The sequence below is a fragment of the Cryptomeria japonica genome, chromosome 1 (assembly GCF_030272615.1).
Source record: "Cryptomeria japonica chromosome 1, Sugi_1.0, whole genome shotgun sequence".
NCBI classification, from domain to species: Eukaryota; Viridiplantae; Streptophyta; class Pinopsida; order Cupressales; family Cupressaceae; genus Cryptomeria; species Cryptomeria japonica.
This window is the reverse complement of record NC_081405.1, coordinates 231,982,072-232,006,062: the sequence shown is the minus strand read 5'-3', so window position 1 is coordinate 232,006,062 and position 23,991 is coordinate 231,982,072. Positions and strand designations below refer to the sequence as shown.

Sequence of the window (23,991 nt, the reverse complement as noted above, 5' to 3'; positions counted from 1 at the left end):
ATAACACTCAAAATTTTAAAAGAAAATGAAATATCCAAACAAGCTCGAATGGAGATGCATATGATTGTGAAACCAAACAAAAGTGAATCTACATGCATGTGATAATGTTTCTACAAATATATACATGCATAGAATTAATATAATGGAACAAAACATGAGACATCCATGTGATTGTCATTCTTAGAATAGTATTTTTGTTTGTCATGTATCCAACACTTTTCAATGTTGATATAAGAACTGTCTATGTACCTTTTGAATTATAGTTTTTCTACATGATTATATAAGAGTAAAGAAAAAGGGTTATTAAAGGCGTATGCATTATATTTATATATAAAATGAAAATATATGAGAGAAAAAGGAAAAATATTTTCAATCTATGTCAATAATTTTGTAGACATTTAGGATGAATTTGTCTTTTAGTTATTTAGTAAGCATTTAATATATTTATTTTTCCTTCTCATGAAAAAGTGGTTGTGTTATATGACTATTATATTTCTACATTAAAATATAATTTTATATTTCATATTTTCTATTAAGAAAAAAATTTAAATTTGTTTTCTCTATGTCAATAGATTGGAGATGGAGATGGCGTCGTGCGTGCGAGGGTTTGCGGGCTGCCAAGATAGGGCATTGATGCCCTAGCCCATGGCTGGATGCATGTGCTGCTGCGTCGGGGGAGGGAAGTAGAAGATGGTGTAGGGCAGGGAGCGGTCGAGGGGGTGGGGGGTGAAGCGGTCATCAGCGGGTTGGGAGTTTGTTGTGCATGGGGGGGGGTCCAGTTTTGCTGCAGGCCGAGGGCTTCTAGTGGGGTGGGGGGCTTCAGTTGGTTCTTTCTCTTAGTGGTGTTTGGGAGGGGTGGGGTCTTGGGTGTCATACCTTCTCGTGTGCCCCTTTGGGGTGTGGGCTCCTTATATATATATATATATATATATTTTTATTTTTTTTAGATCCAATGTCGCATAATGGTGGTGAGACCTTGAAGGCACCTCTCGCCATGGATTTCCGTGCAGCGGTGGGCTCAAAGTCACCATCCCTTAGTATGAAGACTTTTAACAATAGTCTTTTCTCTTTTGAATCGGGGTCTGGGAGTGCTGGTAGCTCTCGCATTATGAAGATTAATGGTTGTTTGGAGAGATGCAGTGAGAGGTCAAAGCTGGTTATTCCTCTTGAGATGATAGATGAAGACGTTGAATACTTTTCAAAACACTCGCTATATTACAAGTTTTTGGGAATGAGGGTTTCTTTGCAGTTTTTGGAAACCTGGGCGCAGAGGACTTGGGCTCCGGAAGGGGAAATGGAGATTATGCTGCTGGCAAACAACTACTTCATGGTTACTTTCAACTACATGGAGGATCACAATAGGGTCTTTGAAGGAGGCCCATGTTTTTACAAATAGGTAGGATTGTTTATCAAACCTTGGCATGCGGGGTTTAACCCTTCGGAGGAGCTCCCGAATAGGGTTCCAGTGTGGGTTCGTTTACCACATTTTCCAATGGAATGTTGTCGGGAAGTTGTACTATGGATGCTTGCCGCTCTTCTTGGGAAGCTAGTGGGATCTTCAACGCAAACCCTGGGGAGAAAGGTAATGACCTTTGCATGTATCTGTGTTGAAATTGATCATAGTAAACCTTTGCCAAATGCTATAGATATGTGCACAAGCTCTTATTCTTGGGTTCAACGGTTAGATTATGAGACTTTACCATTTTGCTGTTGTCTATGTCATGAGTATGGTCATTTACAGCATAAGTGCCCTAGATATAAACCAATGGTGTGCCAACCTCAGTAGTCAGACCCGAGCCTAGATAGGGCTGATAAAGGAAAAGCTGCTATGTCAGTTGAGGTTGAGGGTGTTGATGGTTTTATCTCAGTTAAGACAAAGAATAGGAACCGAGGACAAAAGAGGCCCTTATAGGAGAGACTTGAGGAGGATACCTTTAATAGAATTGAGGCCTTGGATGACCTTAGCCATCAGGAAGTAAATCTGGGGTTAACCCCTTTGGATCAAGGTGCATCAGGGGGGGCTCTAGAAAGAGTAATTGAAGACTCTACCCAGGCCCCGCAAATGGTTGGAAGCCACCAGATGGAGATGGAGCAACCAGTAGGGGTCCAGTTGGGACTCACTCCTGGTTTGGAGGTGAATTTGGTTGAGGGGGAGGGTTCTCCGATAGCTCTAAAATTGGAACCAGTTGGGGTTAAAAGTAATAAGTTCTCCAGTCACCTGGGTCTGCATCAGAAAGATACTAAGAAAAGTGCTTCAAACAAGAGCTCAAAGGTTGGTAGAAAGAAGGATTTGGATAAGATCAAATTAATGGGGGAGAATTCGGTTGAGTCAGGGTCAGTAAAGAATTTGGATTCTCACTTTTCCAATCCTCCAAAATGATTGTGATTTCATGGAATGTGAGGGGCTTGAACAGTGGCCTTAGACAAAAAGTTGTTCCAAATTTGATTAGGAATCATTAACCTGATGTCCTATTCTTGCAAGAAACTAAAATTTTTATGGAGAGTATGATGGGTCTAGTGCTGAAGCCGTGGGGGTGAGGCGAGTGTCAGTGTATTGGGGCAGCTGGTTCATCTGGAGGGGTGGCCTATCTTTGGGACCCTTTAAGGTTTCACCATGTTGGGTGGGTTGCCTCCAGATCTTCGTTATTTGAGATTGTCTCTAGTCTTGAGACTTGGGAATTCATCTTGTTTTCTAACATCTATGCCCCTACTGCTCTTCAGGGTAAGAAAACCTTATGGTCTCATATTTCTTGTATGTGAAGGATGACCCCTTTTCATCCTTGGATTATTGCAGGAGACTTCAATGCCATCCTTGAGTTGAGTGAAAAGAAGGGGGGTGTTATGCAGTTGGAACCTTCTTCTTTCCTTTTTCAGGATAGTATATCTTTACTGCAGCTTGTTGACATTAAGCCTGGTAATGGTTTGTTCACTTGGAACAGTAGGAGCGTGGGAGAGTATTGGATTGCAGAGAGGTTGGATCATTTTCTGGTTTCGAGTTTTTTGATTGGTGGGGGGTGGTCCACAAGTTCTGAGGTTCTTGACTAGAGAGGGTTAGATCACTGGCCCATCAAGTTGGTTTCTTCTTCGGCTAGGGTAGCTCGCTCTCCTTCATTGAAATTACAACTTATGTGGCTTCAGGATCCTACTTTACACTTTTGCCAAGCAGCTACAATTTGTTAAGTTTTAGCTTAAACAGCGGAACCGCCAGGGGTTCAGGAACATTTTTCATGCTAAGAAAGCTGCTCAAATTGTGTTGAATGGGATCACTAGTGAAATCATAGAGCATGGGTTGTCTGAGGCCTTTCTTAGGGAGGAAGACAGGGCTGTCAAGGTGGTAGAGGAATGGGAGCTTAGGGAAGAAATATACTAGAAGCAGAGAGCTCATATTGATTGGTTGCAGGCGAGGCACAAGAACGCTGCTTCCTTCTTCAACTCACTGAAAGCAAGAAGACATGGAAATTCCATCCCTATTCTAGTTAATGATAGAGGTGAGCAGTGTTTATCCTTGCAGGAGATATCTAGGGAGTCGTTACAGTTTTTCCGATCCCTCTTCAGGGAGGACTCTCAGGGGGAAACGGCGGAGGAGAATCAGGTTCTTTCTTGCATTCCTTCTCTTGTCACGGGGTAGATGAATGAGCAGCTTTTGGGTCATCTTTTGTTGGAAGAACTTGAGAGGATTGTTTTTCACATGAGGAAAGGAAAAGCTCCTGGACCAGGTTCTGGGATATAATCAAACTAGATTTATTGGAAGTAGTCCAGGAGCCCCAGAGGAATAAGCAGATGCTTTGGGCTTTGAATGCGACTTTCATTGCTCTAATCCTCAAGTGTGATGGGGCCGACCGGTTAGGCCAGTTACGCCCTATCTCTCTCTACAATGTGATTTATAAGATCATCTCTAAGCTAATAGCGGATAGGTTGAAGAAGTGCCTGGGGAGTGTTATCTCTGAAGAGCAGAGTGGATTTGTGGAAGGGCACCAAATTTTGGATGGTGTGGTCATTGCTATGGAGACCATTCATTCTATGGCAACCTCTAAGGAAAAATCTATGTTTATCAAGCTAGATATGGCTAAGGGTTATGATGGAGTTTGGTGGTCCTTCCTTCAGAAGATCCTCAGGGCTTTTGGTTTTGCTGATGAGTGGATCCAGTGGGTTATGAGTTGTGTTACGTCTACTTCTTTCTCTATGCTTATCAATGGAGACCATACTGAGCTATTTGGTGCTTCTAGGGGTCTCCGCCGGGGGGACCCCCTCTCCCCTTATTTATTCATTCTTCTGGCTGAGGGTCTGGAGAGGCTGATTAAGCATAATGTGGGTCTGGGTATTATTCAAGATTGGAGATGGGGTAATGACTTACAACAGCAGTCTCATTTGCAGTTTGTGGATGACATGACCTTTATGGGACTTGCTCAGATCAGAGAAGATACTAATCTACGTAAGGTTTTGGATGTTTATCTTGTGGCCTCGGGCTAGTTGATCAATGAGGATAAATCTTCTATCCTCTTTTTCAACACTCCTGAAAATATTCAAAGGAGGATTTCTCTTATCTTGAGATTCCAAGTTGGTTCCCAGCCCTTGAATTATTTGGGTATTCCTATTTCTCCTAGTAACCCTCCTAGGGAGTCATGGCAGGGTATCTTGGATAAATTTCACCCGAAGGTTGAACACTGGACTCATAGATGGCTATCCTTTGTTGCGAGGGTTCAACTGATTCAGTCGGTGGTTTAGACTCTTCTGATCTATCGATGTATGCTTCATGTGGCTCCTAAGTGGTTCTTGAAGGGTTTGGATTATCTGGCTAGGCAATTCTTATGGGCAGGCAATCTTTCCTCTTCCAAATGGAGTCTTGTCAATTGGGACTTGGTGTGTAGCCCGAAGCAATCAAGAGGGCTTGGTTTAAGGCAATCTATTCTATTTGGGGAAGTTTTGGCAGCTAAATTGTACTAGAGGTGGTGTGTTGAGAAGGATCGAGGCTGGGCTAGGATTTTGGCCAACAAATATATGCAGAGGATCCCGATGGAGGAAATCCCTAGATATCCACTTGAGGGAAAGAGCTCAACGATCTGGTATACTCTCAAGAGGGGGCTTCTCTCATTAAGGCAGGACTCTTTTGGATTTGTAGGAGGGGGGAAGAGGTCCTTTTCTGGAACGACTCTTGGGATGGATATCCTCCCATCCTTGATCAGTTTCCTAACCTTGGGAATTTGTGCCAAAGGTTTTTGGAGGCAGGATGGTCAAGGGTGAGTGAATTAAAGGTTACTTATAGGTGTGGGCGGCTAGATTTGGAGCAATGGAAGGCTCCTAATGAGTGGTCGGTTGCTGGGATGGAGGAAGAGTGTGCTGAGTTGCATGGCATTTTGGCGAGTAGACACTATAGCTCCCTCAAGGGTAGGGATGGGCTTGCTTGGTCTCCAAATCCTAAGGGTGTTTTTACTATGGCTAGTGGATACTGGGAACTATTGAACTAAAGAATTGACGGAAGAGAGGTGAACTCGTGGAAACAGGTATGGAATAATGTTTCTTGGCCGAAGTGTAACTGCTTTGCTTGGACTTTGGCTTTGAATAGATGCCTAACTTGGGACAATATCCGCAAGCGGGGTTTCTTGGGGCCTTCTATCTGTGTTTTGTGTGGTAATGGGGAGGAAGATTCCTCACACCTGTTCTTCAGATGCCCCTTCTCTATGCTTATTTGGCATTATTGGTGGGGGGTGTGCAAGCATCCTTGTGTTCACACGGATTCTCTGGTGGAGTTCTGGAGCAGTTTGGGCAGACCTCTTGTCTTGTCCTCCTTCCTCCAGACTATCTAGTATATTGGGCCCATCTTCATTCTGTGGCAGATCTAGCTCAAGAGGAACAAGAGGATCTTTCGTGAGGTCAGATTGTTTGTTCAACAAGTTTGGAATAGGGTCATTGCTATGATCCGAGAGATAGTAGAAGCCTAATGTGAGGTGAATTTTCCTCTGGGTAGAAATGAGGCAGATATTGTGAGTAGGTTTGGTCTGCAAGAGTTGTCTCCTGCCTCAGCTTGTGTTAGGAGAGGTAGACGGGCTATGAAGAAGGTGCAAAGGGTGGGAAGGTGGATACCCCCTCAGGATGAGTTTATCAAGATTAACACTGATGGCTCATCTAGGGGTAACCCAGGCCCTGCTGGAGTTGGCAGGAATAGCATGGGGGAGGTAGTTTCCCTCTTTTCGTTGCATAAAGGGTGGCAGTCTAATAATTTTATGGAGGGATTTGCGATTCTCTATGCCCTAGAGTGTGCTTGGGATTTGTGACGAAGGAAGGTAATTTGTGAATCGGATTCACAAATTGTTGTTAACTTGTTGACTGAGCAGAAGGTGAGTGGGATTCAGTGGCAGTTGGCAGGGATTGTTCAGCAGATTCTCCAAATTAGTTTTGTAATGGAGCAGGTGTCTTTCATCCACATCCCTCGTGAATGGAATAGATCAGTTGATTGTTTGGCCAAGTAGGCCTCAGAACATGGTAGTGATTAGAAAGTTGAAGGTTGGGAGCATCTCTCTGCGGATTACTGTCAGGACTTGTAGAAGATTTTTACTGAGGACATGGATGGTTATGAAGCTGGATGATCTGGGGCTAGTTTGGTGGTTCTTTTCTAGGGCCTCGGGGCTCTGGTTCTCTTTGTAATTCTTGTGTTTGATTTTCAATAAAGTTTTTACCCCTTTATTCAATAGATTGGAGATATTAATGCTTTTACTATTTATTGATTATAAAAAATATTTAAACATTTTTCTTCATAAATGATTATGAATAAGGTAAAAGTATAGAATATGTTTTGTTGTGAAATATAGATATACATTTAAGAATCATATATTATTTAACTTTTATAATGTCCTTTCAATTTAACCTTTTAAAATTTAATAAACTTAATCTTACACTAGATTGAACAATTGATAATTTTAATAATATATAAGCTAAAACAAAATTTATTAAATACTAAAATCAATCTATATTATAAATACTTTTTCTTATAAAATGTTATTTTAATCCACAAATAATTAAGTGTGACTATTAGAAACCATCTTTCTCTATTTGTTTATTATTATTATTGCTTGCCGGCTCGGGGAAGGGGGGATCGGTGGCGTAGAATTCAAAGGTGATCAATCTTACGTAACCTCCACTTTGTTTTGATTTGAAATTCAATTATTTAAATGTAAGCTACCCGTTCACGTGAGAAGTCACAGTTCCTTGTCAAATTTATTTTAACATAATATTACAAAAAACGGAAGCGAAAGGGAATAAATAAATCAGTCAACTGATAAGGGCCTGCCCTTAAACACATCCAACACAAAATCTTGCACATCCTCAGGCGTGTATTTGATGTACATATCGCTTTCAAACCGGCTTCTGATTCTGCTAAGAAAGGAACCGTATGACGGTATCAATTTCTCAGTAATTGAAACTCTTAATTTCTCTCGCAGGCTGACGTCAGGAATTACCCATTCACCATGCCTTCTCTTCATCTCTTCCATTGCTGAATTGAACTCCTTTAATTTCTCTTTCAAAAATCCGCCATTCGGAGGAACTTCCTCGTCTGTTACACAAGACAACACTTTCATCCACGCAGCTCTCTCATATTTAACCGCGCACTCCCTGACTTTATTCCACTGTTTTCTCACCCATCCATCTCCCAGAATGTATTTAAGCTCAGATCCATTCACTTTTTGTACTATGTAGTGAACGTTGTTCATGAGAAAGAGATACGACAGGGCCACGTCTTTGTACAGATCAGATTTTTTGTCGATCTTGCACAGCAGGGTGAAGACGGTCCATCCGAGGTGGACAGACAGCGGGGCAGGGGAATCAGTAATCTCATTGTCGGGGAGGACTTTCGGTAGCTCCCCTGGTGCATGTGTGATTATGCTTACCAAAGTTTCCCTGTAATCGGAGAGAAAAGAGAGATAATTCATAACGTATCTGGTGAGAGGATGAATACTGCCGCCCGCAATGGGAACCTTAGATTTCTCCTTCTGAACTGCCTTCTCAAATTCCATCAAAATTCCCCGGGCCGCCTCGCTGAGTTGCACCAAGTTCCTTTTAGCCTGCTCGTGCACGCTAAAGCAAGCTTCTTGAGAAAATGTGTGTTCTATGTGAGGCCTAAGATCGGTGAGCGCTTCGTAGAGGTCGAGCACCCTAAACATTCTTTCGGGCGCCCGGCTGGTAACGGCCACGGCCTCTGCAAAGGCAAGAAGCCTCTCTGCGGGCTCCTTGCTGATTTCAACAAAACAAGAATCTCTCATCTTGTCAAGTCCCCCAAACACATCGACGCACAGCCGTTTCTCTCGGGCAAACAGAATTCGGATACTGATTTTGGCAGCGTATATCCATTTCTTGATCTTGTCATCCAGGACTGTCCACTCCATTTTTCGAACATCGTTCAACCTCACCTTCTCCACGCCCAGATTGTATAAACTCTCTTCCACCACGGACTTTCTCGTGAGAGTGAAGACTCGAACGCATTCCCTCGTGTATCCACTCTTCGCCATGCGCTGCGCTATATTCCGTAGATCCGCCATGGCGTCCAACGGAACCGTGTCGAATTCGTATGTTCTGTCTGATGACGAACAGATGGAGCTGAATTGGCTGCTGCCGTCGTCGTCACCGTCAGAGCATGTGATGCTGTCCTCTGTGCTCGAACAGGAGGACGGTCGGGCCGATGACTCCCGATCTGGATCGATGGGTTCGCTGTTAGATAACAGAATTTTGTGAAACTCGTTCTGCAGACGGGCCATCGACATTTTCATCAGCCGCTGCGCACGGACGAGTTGGGCAGCGTTGGTTCCGCCGGCGGACAAATGTTCCATGAGCCGTTGAAGATTTTGGACAGAGTCCATGTACATACGGACTTCTTCTGCGTTGCTCTGAAAGAGCATTTTGCTGCTTTTATTTGTGTCCTATTTGGAAATCAATATCTCTGCTGCGGCTAACATTTCTTCCATATCTTCTAAATTATTGCTCTCTAATGTGTTTGTAATAACAGGGTTTCTAAAAGTCGGGTGCATTCTAAGAGCGCCTCTGGTCATGTTGTCGGAGGCACTTAGATATTCTACAATATGCTATGCACTGATCACAATTCTGCCTACAATTCCGTCAATCTTGATTGTATTCGATATTTAAACTAAATTAACACAAATACAGTGACAGTAGTTAAGCAATTTGGTAGCGGTGATGAAACGGTAGGAAATCTTCTTACTCAAAAGCGAAGAGATCCCATGGAATTTAGGCCAAGTTTAACGCGTAGAATATCGAATATAATACAATTGTATGACTTCGCCGCCGGGTTCTTTTTGACCGTTTATTCCAAATTTGATGTAGAGTAGACTTTGGAGGTCATTGTCTCGTAACCATTCTCGAAGCTGCGATCACCAAATCAACCCTTAAGAGATCCCATTCACATATAAAATACATTCTGTTAACATTATAAAGAAGCACCTACTACGCTAAGCCACGTGTATGTTAATATTGTTTAATTTGACTTGCAAATGTGTGGACGACTTAGACTAAAATAATTGAGGTATTTCTTTCCCCGAGCCCGCACACAAACAATAATTAAAAATAGAAAAGATTCTTTTAATTATCCTATTTCCTTACTTCTCGATTAAAGATATATATATGTGTAATATATGGTGCCTAAGAAGTATTGAAACAACATTCTAGAAGTATTGTAATTGTTCAATTTCTTAGAAGTTTAAAGGAAAAAAATGATTTGTGATTTCTATTTTGTTTTGGTTGACATAAGAATATTTCATACTTGATTGTTTTCATGTAATTGAAATTCTAGTTTTTGTCTATTATATAAGGACTTGGTCAATTATATTAAGATAGAATAAGATATGAACCTTCTTAATGTATTGAAAATTAATATGCATATAGTTATTTTATTTTTTCACTTCACACTATATTTCATGCTCTCAATCTATCAATAATAATCTATAGAGGAAAATATTTATATTATTTTCATAACCAACCAATGCTAACATCATTAATACCAATAATCTCTTGACATATATTTTTTATTCTTAAGAATAATGTGGAATACATAGTATTTCTTGAATGCACAAATGTAATGATAAGAAAATAAAATCACCATATTCTGAAAGGGAAAAATACATCAAACAAGTACATAGTTAGAATAAAGAATATCAATCCCAAATGTCTACACACTTTTATTAGCATAATAAAACATGCATAACAAACCCTTTCTTTTCTTACTTGTCCTCTTTTCATATAGAAATGTAATACATATGCCTTTAATGCATTGAAGATTGAGCGTTTCGTTAGTGCTTGATATAAAAATATTAAATATTATGAGTTTACTTTAATCTTCTATCATAGTTTACAAAAAAATGATAGTTCCAAATGTTCTTCCCATTCTTCATGCAACCTTGACAATTGGAATTTCTAGCCAAGTATAGTCTATGTTGGAATAAATAAGTGGCATATATGATTGTTTTACAAGGGGCCTCCAAAATTGACAATGAAGAGAGAAAAAGGGGGAAAGGATTAATTGCATATATTAATAAATAAAATACAACAAAAGAATTAAAAAAAAAAACAATGAATCTATTATACCTTGTCCTCACCTCCTCCAATTGAGCGGGAAGTGGAAATGCACCCTAGATTCTCCACTTGATTTCCTCCTTAGGATGAGGGATGTGGATTGCTCTCCACTACACAACAAGTGATGAGATTCAGATAATGTGATAGATGAGGGACTATGGGTGTCAATATTTGGGCATGGTATGGATGCTATGGATGATTCTTGGATTCAAAAGAATAACATGACAATATGAATGAGATGGATATGATTGTGAATGGAGGGGACTCCAATTTATAGATTGGAGGGGCCTAAAATGGATGGCGAAGATTGAAGAAATGGAGGGCTATGATTGAAAGTGCGTGGGAGAGGATTTTAGAGGACAAGTGGGAGATCTAAGAGATTTTCCAAAAAGGCATTTCTTGTCTCCACACTTCTCACATACATGGGGAAGAGTTCCCCAAGTACCTTGGGAAGAGAGGAAAGAAATTTAAAATTCCTTGGGAGAGGACAAGAGGAATTAAAAATTCTGAAGAAAGAGGGAGTATGGGGAGAATAAAGGATGAAGGAAATAAAAATTCCTAGGGAAGAGGGGGCATCAAGAGATTGAAGGGATTTGACATTGCTTGAATGGACCAAAAGTGGATAGCATGTAAGGTTAGAGGATGAGATGGGAAAGCCATTTATGGCAAAGAGTTGACCCATCCCTAATCAAGGCGATTAAGGATGGGAAAATTATTAGGAGTGATTAGGTGGGTTAATGAGGGATTAGAGTGTAAGTGGGCAAGTTAGGAGGATGGGACATGAGGAGAGAGAATGAGTGGAGGAATAAAAAAAATGAAGAAAATATTCATCATGATTAGGCTAGAATTAATTATGATAAGTGATAAGGATTAAGAGGGTGATTTGTAGGAATCATTGCATTAATTAATTAATTATGATTAGAGAAGAATATTGAAGATATTGGCTAAGGTTGGGAATTAAACTGATTTAAGAAGAGTGGGGATTTATATAATCAATTGATAAATTAATTATATGGATGAGGGATAGAATTAATTAAATATAATTTAATTAGTTTTGAGAAGAATAAAGGCTAACTTAATTAATGCAATTAATTATGCCAAAGGCAATAAATTAATTAAATATTAATTTAATTAATTTTGGACATCAATAGATAATAATCAACACTTACCCCAAAGAAAACAATCAAGACTGGTTGAAATGCCTTAAGTATTATGATGTGAACAAGGAAAAATTGAAAGCAAACCTAAAGCAAGGTTGGGACTAATTGAAATTTTATTTTAAAAGATGGTTAATAAAAGTCCTTCTTGTCACATGCATGTTTTTTTCCTTGTCCTAAGCTCCCCTATAGGATAGCGGGAATCTTTTAGGTTGACCCTTCCCTCTCACATTGTTGCAAATGTGATGTTGTTGATGAGTATGAATGGTTTCATTGATGTTAACATAATGGTTGTCATTAATGTCAGTACATGGTTTCAGTGTTGGTGATCCAAAAGATGTGTTCTTGGAATGCTTGGTGCTCCGAATGTTGTATCTCAGTTGATATTCAACATGGATTGATTAAGTTAATGGTGATTCAGATATCTTTGTTTATCGAATATGGTGTTGATCGATTGTATTCATGTATATCTAGTTAAAACACATGTGTCCAGCCCCTTAGGACCACACACACACACACACACACACACACACACACATATGATGGTCCCTTAGGATACAATGCGACCTTTTTAACATTAGTGTATACAACATACCCCTTATGACCCAGCTTGACCACATAAGATCTCATATTGTGTCCTAATTTTGTACAATCACCCCTTAAGTCATGTGTCTTAAATGATTAATTACAAAACTTGTAGATGTTAAATTTGAAATTTATATTCTAAGTACATGAAATTAACTAATTATGACTATACCCTCTTAACATACTATTACGACCATACCCCTTTTAACATACTAGGGCCTATTAACTATATATATATTAAATATCGTATATTAAATAGCATAATAGGTCCTAATAGCTATATATTAAATGAAGTAAATACGATCAAATTTAATTTAATTACGACCATGTCCCCTTAAGACACATGTAATTAGGACATGCACGTGTCTTAAGGGGATGGTCATAATTATTTATTTAAAATGATCCCCTTAAGCCACATGTGTGTCCTATTTAAAGTAACTTCTTCCCCTTAAACCACATACATCCTATAATTTAGGCCTATCCCCTTAAGTTGTGCATACATCCTAATTAGGCCTATCCCCTTAAGCCACGTGTCCTAGTTAGGACAATCCCTTTAAGTCATGTGTCTTAAAAGATTAATTGCAAAATTTGTAGATGCTAAATATGAAATTCATATTCTAAGTATGAAATTAATTAATTACAACCATACCCCTTTTAATATGTATTAAATTATGACCATACCCCTTAAGCCACATGTGTCTCCTATTTAAAGTTTCTTTCACTTTTAAGCCACATACATCCTAATTAGGCCTATCCCCTTAAGCCACATACATTCTAATTACGCCTACCCCCTTAAGCCATGTGTCCTAGTTAGGCCAATCCCTTTAAGTCATGCATCTTAAATGATTAATTACAAAATTTGTAGATGCTAAATTTGAAATTCCTATTCTAAGTATGAAATTAACTAATTACGACCATACCCCTTTTAACATGTATTAAATTACGTCCATACCCCTTAAGCCACATGTGTCTCCTATTTAAAGTTTCTTCCTCTTTTAAGCCACAAACATCCTAATTAGACCTATCCCCATAAGCCACATACATCCTAATTAGGCCTATCCTCTTAAGCTACATGTCCTTGTTAGGCCAATCCCTTTAAGTCGTGTGTCTTAAATGATTAATTACAAAATTTGTAGATGCTAAATTTAAGATTCCTATTCTAAGTATGAAATTAACTAATTATGACCATACCCCTTTTAAAATGTATTATTATAACCATACCCCTTAAGACACATGTGTCTCCTATTTAATCTTTCTTCCCCTTAAGCCACACACATCTTGATTAGGCTTATCTCCTTAAGCCACATACATCCTAATTAAGCCTATCCCCTTAAGCCACGTGTCCTAGTTAGGCTAATCCCTTTAAGTCGTGTGTCTTAAATGATTAATTACAAAATTTGTAGATGCTAAATTTAATTATGACCTATTTAGGCCTATCCCCTTAAGCCAAAATTGTCCTATTTCTAGTTTGATCTCCTTAAGCCACATGTTTGAGTTAGGCCAATCCCCTTAAGTCACACGTGTTACAATGATTAATTACAAAAAAATTTATAGATGTTAAATTTTAAATTCTTATGTGATCATATGTAAAAACATGTTCTTGATTTCATATACACATGTATGTATATATGTAAATTCTTGATCATTTATCTGTTTGTAGAGCTTGTATACATATGTAATGTATATGTATATTGGACATGTTTTAAAATTATTTATAATTTATTAATGTTTTAGTTTCAAAAGTTAGTTTTTAAATTTTTATTTGATTTGTAATTAAATGTATGTACATATATATATATATATATGTGTGTGTGTGTGTGTGTGTGTGTGTGTGTGTGTGTGTGTGTGTGCAAGTGTGTGTGTGTGTGCACAGCTTGGATTGCATACACATCATCACATGGATGAGTTTGATATAGAAGATTTGATTAATGTAGCAAGGGCTCAACCCCCCCAGATGACCCCGTCCATGGTGCACCACCTCCATCCCCATCTCCACCCCCAACCCCTCCTCCACCTCCACCCGAGCATCAACCTCCACCTCCTAGTTCTACTGAGGTTCGATTTTGAGCCATTATTGATGAAAATGTTGTTTTCATAAAGGGGAAAGTTAATGAGATCCTTAGAGCACCACATATGTCCCCACAGATGCAGAGCTCAATTCACATCAAGCATGGAGGGAGGAGAGACGCCATTTTTTATTCTGATGGCCTATCCTATAGGGATATTTTGGACTTAAGAATACACAAATATCAGTCTATTCCATATTTTTCAAACCCCATCACAGGTGAGCCCATTCCACCAAACAAATCCCGCATATCCATGGGGTGGTGTACACATCGAGGTATGACAGATAATTTTTGGGATCGGTGGCAGATGGTATTTGACTCCCCACCACATGCCAACTTAGAGTGCCCTTTATACTTCTTGAGAAAATTATATGCAGAGTTTGTGTTGGGTTTAAAGCCCAATTATTTTGATATTAGAGCATTCCAGGGTGTTGGTGGTGGCATGCCACAAGATAGGTTGGGGGCACATATTGACCCTAGCAGACCAGCCCATCGCCAGGCCATTGTGGCTCCTATGCTTGTTATATCTATGACTGTTCATCAATATTTTGTTATCTCCACATTGGACTTATTGACCACACTCATTGGTAGCCTTAGTGAGAAGACATCTAATTTGATGGACCGTCACCATATTGACACTGGTGGAGATCTACTAGGAGGTGAGGATGATTTTGACATGAGTACAACCATTATACGTACATCAACACCTCATTTTTGTACAATTTGCCATCGACTATTCTATGTGACTTGTGATGGTCCAAACCTTGCTTCGAGTTCACATCATGGTTCATCCTCTTCTACTGGACAGTGAGCATCCACAGATCATGATAATATTGGTTCATATGTCAATTTTCTTTGTATCGATGATCATCCCATGCATCATGATTCATGTGGTAGACAGGTATGGGGTCTTGTACATACATATAATTTGATATATATATATTTAAATTTATATTTATATAGATCTCTCTTTCTATATGTCTTCACTATTTACGCATGTATGTCTCCAGCCCATGTTTGGGGCAACTACAACACCGACTTCCATGTTAGATTATCCACCTACCACTATGGTGAGTGCATCTCGTCCAGCATCGGTTGTTGCGGATGAGCAGAGAGATTTTGTACGTTGACACTCTATCTTAATTTATATAGATCTAGAGATTTAATTAGTTTTGTTCATGAAACTTACATGTTATTTTAAATAAATTTAAACATGTAATTAATTTTGTTGTATAGGTGGACATGACCATCGGAATGAGTTTACATTCAGATGGGCCATATGATCATCCTGACCCGCTTGTTAGTTTTCTGCATTTAAGGTATTTAATGTTGATTTAAATTTATAAAAAATTAATACAAGTTGATTTTTTATTTTAAAAATAAATTAATTTGTACATATATTAAATATATATGTACGTGTGTGCATATAATTGACACATATCTCTTTTTTAAATACCTTGTAGGATCTTGTTGATAGTGGAGCTTTTGTTGATGTCGCCCAGGATACATTGTGTTGAGGAGATGATCTGAGTCAGGTATGTGTATGAACATTTTATCTCTAGTTCAAATTGAACATTTTAAATATAAATATAAATTAAATTTTTATTTTAAATAATTGATAAATCTATATATATGTGTGTATGTACTATATAGCATGAGATAGCAGTGGCATTGACTGCCCCTATAGCACCTAGAGATGCAGAGCCCTCAGTGGAGTCTAGAGGAGATGAGCCTACTCATGTACATGCATGTGCTACTGAACTTATAATTGAAATTTTTAAATTATTTTTAAATATATATAATTACACATGAACTACGTGGTTCTCACAAACTTTCATTTTTGTCTTGCAGAGTGGATCTTCTCCTCGTTCTTGTCCATGTGGCTTGAAGAGGAATCTAGAATGATTTAGGGCTTGTTGTCTTCATTTTAGGGGCTATATATATATATATATATATATATAGTTCTTTGTTACATGTACATATCTTTCATGCAGTTTACTGACATTTGATCATTCCATCCCATCAGACTTGTTTATTTTGCACACTTTGATTATATATTTCATTTTGAGCATGGACTTGTTTCATCACACATGGACTTGTTTATTTTGCACGTACTTTGATTATATTTCATGTTGACCACATGTGGACTTGTTTCAACACACATAGACTTGATATACATATGTGTACATGTGATATATATATGTTTTACACTCAAAGTTCTAGTACACATACATACATGTTTCATGGATATTATATTTATGTATATTTATTTATTTATAATCATGTGGAGCTATGTATTTCATGGCATACGTGTGCAATGTTAAAATCGATTGACATACATATGTATATTAAATTTATACACAATTTCATATGTGTGTGTGTGTGTGTGTGTGTGTGTGTGTGTGTGTGTGCTAAAAAAAAAAAAATACATTAAAAATAATTGAAGCTTGCAATTGTTTAACTAGAGAACGTACACATATACACATGAGAAATTGATATTTATAGAAAATAGTACACTTGTACACATGTATACATTAAAAATAAATAAAGCAATTTTGATATTTTTTAAAGTAACACATGTACACATATTGTATACATTAAAAATAAATGAAGTAATTGATATTTTTTAAAATAACACATGGACACATATGTACTAAAAGCTTATATAAAAAAGCTTAATCTGTGCATCTCTTGAATATAATAAAAGTTTGATCCACATCTCAAATTTAAAAGTTTCAAGATCCACACATGTCTTAAATCTATATATTAAAGAACTCAATATTCTGAAATCTAAAGTATTATATAAGTTTGATCCAATCTAATATATTAAAAGTAGTTTCAAAAGTGATCTAGATAAATTAGATCTCTGCAGTTTCAAAAATGATCTAGATAAATTAGATCTCCATAGTTAAAAGTAGTTACAAGATGTACCTACACGCACACAAAAAAATTAATCAAAACTTAATTAGAATTAAACTATTAAATGTATGTATTTTAAAAGTAATTCAATTTCTTGAGGTCAAGTTAAATTTAACAAATAAATGATTCCTACCAATTCATTAAAAATCTTGATATAATTAGATGCTTGACCAACTTGACATTTAGTTACCTAAGATATAAACCTAGAACAACAATTAAAAATAGTTAGATATAGAAATTAAAAATACAAAAAATAACTAAGTCAAATTTAACAAAAAATATGACGCATGTACCAATTAGGACATGGATTAAGGGGTTGCAAGTCTTATTGGGACATGTGGCAAGAAAGGTGATGAAAGTAAATATGACATGTGGCTTTACAAGGAGAATGAATTTGAAAATGGGACATGGATTAAGGGCACATGTGGCAAGGAAGGGGATCGAACTAAATAGGACATGTGGATCTTTTAAAAGGGGATCATTTGAACTAATTAGGACAAGACAAACTATAAGGGAATCTATCTACATAATTGGGACATTTGGCAAGGAAAGGGATGTAACTAAATACTAGACATGGCTTAAGGGGACATAACATTAGAATCTAGATGAAAACTTACAAAATGGTTTCAAAATTTATGAAAAGCAATTTAACAATTTATCATTGAAAAATATCAAATATAGAAATTAAAACTAAACATTTAACCAAAAAAATGATGGTTACCAATTCATTGGAAATCTTCATTTAATTCTAAAGATTCATGAAATCGTTTCACATACCACCAACAACAAAAAACTACTAAAGATAAACCTACAACAACAAAAAAATAGTTAGATATATATTATATATATGATTTATAGGGGGTGAATTTAAGTTAACTAGGACATGGCTTAAGGGGAATTAACTGATTAGGACACATGAGGCAAGCTGAAGGTGATGGGCATAATTGGGACATGTGGCTTAAGGGGATCAAACTAGAAATAGGACATGTGGCTTAAAAGAGGATTTTTTGAAGTAAATAGGACATGGCTTAAGGGGAAATTAACTGATTAGGACATGAGACTTAAGGGGATGGGTGTACAATTGGGACATGTGGCTTAAGGGGATCAAAATAATAAGGACATGGCTTAAGGGGACAAAAAAAATTAGAATCTAGATGGAAGTGCAAAATAGTTGTTCACATTTTAAAATAATTATGAAAACCTATATTTTACAAGAAACTTATCAATTTATCAAATTGAAAGACATGTACTTTTAAAAAAAAGTATACGTACCTCTATTTATTAAATACTTATTCCATTACATGTACCATAATTGTGTAAGAGCTCTCAATAAGGGGATGGACCTATATATCAAACAATAATATTTAAACCATAGATCAAATGGTACAATAAAAATAAATTATATATATATTATATACATGTGTACATACATACATACGTCTTTATTTAAATACTTATTCCATTGTACCATCTGCATCCTCTCTTTTTTCCAAAGAATCTATAATTGTCTCATGATCTTCCATAGAAATTGTCCACAACTTTTTATTACTAGGTCTGCCGCGATATCTCACTAGTTGTATATTTATTGCAACAACAAAATGTGAGTAGTGTATTATCTTCTCATGTGTTTCATAATCTTCAAAACTAGGCAAGCCATTCTTCCTTGTCAAATATTTCCTTAGCCAAGTTCCAACAACATCCACTGAACCAATCGGATAATGAAAACCATCATCATCTTCTCGAGGATTAACTAATTTGTGCTTAGTCTCAACACATCAAGCCAACCAATATTTAGTTTCCTCTTCATTGTCCCCAGGCGCAACAACAACATACACATGTCCTACAAAAAATATATTAATAAATTATCAAAATTGAGAATAAAAACATTACCATTTTTAATTTACATTAAATATAAAAAAGTTTGTAACTAATTTTATTAAATGGTCAACAAAATAATTAAATGATTACCTTTTTGTACAAGGTCTGAAACACGATCATAATCATCTGATGCAAATAGTTGATCATTATCTTCAATTGTGTTAATTTGATCTTGTTCTTGAGCAGGAGTCAATGATATTTGATTCCAATCTTCAACCCATTCAGTATTCTCACATACATCAAAATCACTTGAAATACAAAACTGACAAAAACATGCAAGTTCCCTTATCCATATAGTCCATGTGCTTGCATTTGAACTCTTAAATGAATGCCATTTTGCCAATCCGCTAATTGTCTCACAATCAAATTTTGGCACAATGTTTTCCTCTTCAACTAACCAAAAGAATTGTGCAATGGTAGAGTTCACACCTAATTGAGTAGATAAGGTTGTATTGCACCAATCTACAATTGCACGTGCATCTTTAAATTTTACATTATCTTCAAATTTTAATTGGTCTTTAGAAATAATTCTTTTAACACATGCACCAGCTCCATCATGTTCTCCTTTACCATGTCCAGCTTCAAAAACACTCCATATCTATTGGATATTGTATTCCTTGTGAGCCTTGCTTAACCAATAAAACATTTGAGTATTCTTGAATTGTCCTGTACAATTATCTGACCATATAATCTATGTTGTGTCATCTAGATTCCTCTTTCTCTTAGATTTCTGTAAAATATGCTGAAACAATATTGAACAAACTCTGATGAGTGCATCCTAGTATCACTCACATAGAAATGATACTCCCTCAAGATTTTTCTATCATCCTTTGTGCTATCATTTGCATGTCTATAAACAATATGAACAAAAATAGCAACTTGAGTGGAATTGTAATATTGAGATTGAATTTCCTCTCGTGGCTTAAGAGTATAGTTTTCTGCAAAGTCCACCACTGATAGTATACTTCCAACTGGAAATGTATTTCTACATGTGCAAAATTGAGAATCAAGCCATCTAGCATGTTGAGAGTGTGTCACATATTTTGGTATAATCTTAACTTTAAATTCTGACATGAATACATGCACACTAACCTTCTCTATGATCAAATGGACACGCTTTCCTATTTTCCCATCCTTTAAGGGATACTCAACATTCTTAAATCCTCTAACGTCCACTAGTTGTTTTCCAAAATCAGTTTCACTACTCTTATGCATACATTCTACCATTGATAAAAAATTGCCACAACTAGAACATTGTCCAAAGATACATGAACGTAAATAAAATAATTGCCAATCAGTTCTTTCACAAAATAAACTTGCTACAAATTCCTTGATTGATTTAGGTGGCATATCAATAGCACATTCCTGGATAAGGATGTTACTATGCAAAGCACAACGTATGTGTCGAAAAACATCATAGTAGTAATGAAATTGCATGTGCGTTTTACAACAACAAGAGATTCTTTGCTTATTAATTTTCACATACTAGGGATTGCAATTTTCAAAATGATATTTGACTTATAGTAATATTTCCAGGTAACACAACTTCATCCAATTTTTTTTTATTAAATTCAGTTTGAGTTATGTCTAATAGGTGTTTTGGATGAATGCCATGAATTTTCGACCCCACACTCAACTTTAGAACATCTCTAGCATTAGATGATACCCTTTTATTATCATGCCAAAACTTTTCAACCAAATATTTCACTTCAATATTCAATTTCATATCTGGCCTTCAAAGTCTACCACTAAAACTCCAACTTTGGTTGATTGGATAATTTTCAATACTTTCTCTTCTTTTAGCTGCTCTAACCAATGTTTTAGGATGCATCTTTAAAATTCCACTAATGTTGCTTACCATCCTTTTATTCAAGGTTGCTTTATTCACTATGACAATTGTTATAGCTCATCGTGCCGCATTCTTATCTTTAAATCAACTCGTTGTACCAATAGATTCAATGGCACTTGCAACAATAGACATAGTATGCTTAATGGATTCATCTTTTTTTGATGGTTTCACATAGATGCCTATTTTTTTAATCACTTTTCTTATTTTCCACATTCTCATCAATTGCATCATAAGTTGACATTGAATTGCAAGTATTTTTTGATAAAAAAATTCTTTGTATATTCTATTGGCATATTTTATTATCTGTCTCCAAGAAATCTTATCAGGAAGATTATCCAAAACATTTTTTTTCAATTCTTATAAAAAAGTTTCCCCAATCTTCAACAATTGGAGGATTTTCATTTTCACCATGTTCAAAAGGATTTTCACTTTCAACATTGAAAGGAATTTCATCTTTACCAACATGAAGGTTTTCATTTTCATGGACAATTCTATCAATCCCAACATTGGTATATCCAGCTTCTACTAAATCATCAATATGAATATCACCTATAATCTTCCAGAGAAGGATTTGAAGATGTACTAGGATAATTTGAAGATGTACCTGGATTTGAGGATGTAGTACTTGGAATATTCTTCATAATTATTTCATTCACATAAACATCATCCATAATTGCACCATCTACGCCCATCTGATCCCCCAAGGCATCATCTTGAATGTTTGTCTCTTCCATTGTTGTGGATCTAGAAGCATCAATATTATTCAAATGTCTAATCCTCATTCTTCTATCTCTTTGATGTTTGGCCTCCTTCTCTCTTTCTTCTTGAATTTCCTCGATAGTCAATTCCCTCCTTTGTTTCTTCTTCTGACATTGTTTAGACCCCATGACTAAAAAATTATGCAATAAATGCCATCTTCAAAAAATGGATCTAAGATTGCAACAAAAGAGAATCCAAAGAACAACTAAATCGTAAAATATTATGTAAAAACTCGCACATAAGAAGACATGTTTTATTATTTTTAATAACTCTTATTTATACAAATTCGAAAAAAAAAATTAATGCAAAACAAAACAAGATCACGTTTTCAACACCGGATCTCATTTTAATTCAAAACAAGATCCCGTTTTTTTTTTGCATTTTTAATTAATTGGAAAAATAGAACAAGATCCCGTTTTGAATACGGAATCCGGTTTTAGATACGGGATCCCATTTGAAAAAAAATGTTTTTGGGGCCCACTTGTAGGTTCATAATTTGTCTTGGAAAATGGTTTGGAGAGTCGGACCTGAGGCTTGGACCTGGTTTGACCTGCAACTTGAAGGCCAAATCAAGCTTCATACAAAAAATGGCTAAAAATATATTTGAACACCTAATTTTTGGATTTTTTTTAAACAAAAAAAAGCCCATTATAGTACACACTGTATAGATTCCATATATATATATATATATTTTAAAAGAATGGATCAATATTTTTAATTTTAAAATAATTTCTAATGAAAGAGGTCCATAAACTTGAAATAACAGGGTTTTTTAAAATTTTAATAACTTTTTTGTCTTTAAGTTTTTGGAAAAAAGAATTATATGGCATCAAAATAGAGACAAATCTATATAGTTTTTTTTTTTTTTTTAAAAGTTAAGTTTAGGTCAAATTATGCTTGTTGTACATGTGGATTTTTCAAAATAGTGATTATGCCCAATTAAAAAATAACAAAAAAATATATATGGAAAAAAATTACAAAAAAATATCCTCATCAAAGGTGAGTGAGTTACAGATCTTTTCCCAAAAGGATAAATAAAAATACTTTCATTTAGGTCAAATTATACTTGACGTACATGGGCATGGTATGGTCCCAAAAAGTGACTTTTAAACTATAGGTTTTAGTAATGTCTATTCAAACTTCATTTTTAAGATCTCGGTATTAAAATAAGTTACATATTTGGAAAGTAGACTTCGAGCACTACATTTTCTATTGCTGAATTTTTTCAAGATTCATTCTTTTAAGATCCTCAAATATTTAGGTCAAACTGGACAAAATCGGAAAAAGGGAAAAAACTTGCACCTTTTGGCCAAAAAGTGGACACAACTTCTTGCAGGCACCCTATACTAGATCAAGAACACCCTTGGATCTAGTGTCACTCCTTGGAAAATTTTCTCTCACAAACTTCCCCAACACACATCCCTTACATACATCATCATGCTCTGTGCTCACCTTTGGAACACCTGTCATTGTCTCATGAAGCAATTTAAGTGCTCCATGATGTATATGGCCCATCCTTCAATGCCATAACTCTCCTTGATCTCTAGGATTAATTCTTCTCATGAGTGCCTTGGTAGTATCAAACTGCAACCTATAAAGCTGACAACTCCTAACTCCAATAGCTATTGGTGACTTCCAATCCTTATGCTTGATCAACATATGCATCCCTCTAAAGAGTACATTGTAGCCTTTAGCCTAAAGGATAGATACGGAAATCATATTCATACCCAAGCCTGGCACATGCAACACATCATGAAGGGGAATCAACTTACCATTCTCCCTCTGAAATTGAACAGTCCCTTTCCCAACTAGATTGAGTTTGGACATGCTCCCAATAGAAATCTAGATTCTGATGTCCTCCTCCTTATAATTGGAGAAGTACTCTCTAACTCCTGTCATATTAAATGATACCTCACTATCTATATACGAAACAGTTTGTGAGGTTGAGCTAACCATACAAGCTATGAGTGCAAACTCATCCTCCATTCTAATGGAAATCTCTTTTTCACTTGCTAGAGCTACCACCTGCTTCTTGGCTTTTTTCATTTTTCTTCCTTTGCAAGAAATCACTAACATAGTGGCCAAACTTGTGACAACCATAACACTTGATCTTAGACAGGTCCTTCTTCTTCTTCTCACTTTGTGGATTTGATCCTTTTCTAGACCCTTTCTTCGATTTCCCTTTTCCTGCTAGAAAAATGTT

General features: G+C 36.5%; 1 protein-coding gene across 1 annotated transcript; it reads right to left on the bottom strand.

The window, feature by feature from the left end:
- Window positions 1-7,262: 7,262 nt before the first annotated feature.
- LOC131857162 (exocyst complex component EXO70A1-like) lies at window positions 7,263-8,888 on the bottom strand. Its single transcript, XM_059209329.1, has 2 exons — window positions 8,677-8,888; window positions 7,263-8,601 (listed from the first exon to the last, which is right to left on the bottom strand). Exons 1-2 carry the CDS (start codon window positions 8,886-8,888, stop codon window positions 7,263-7,265), a joined length of 1,551 nt encoding a protein of 516 aa, XP_059065312.1.
- Window positions 8,889-23,991: the final 15,103 nt, after the last annotated feature.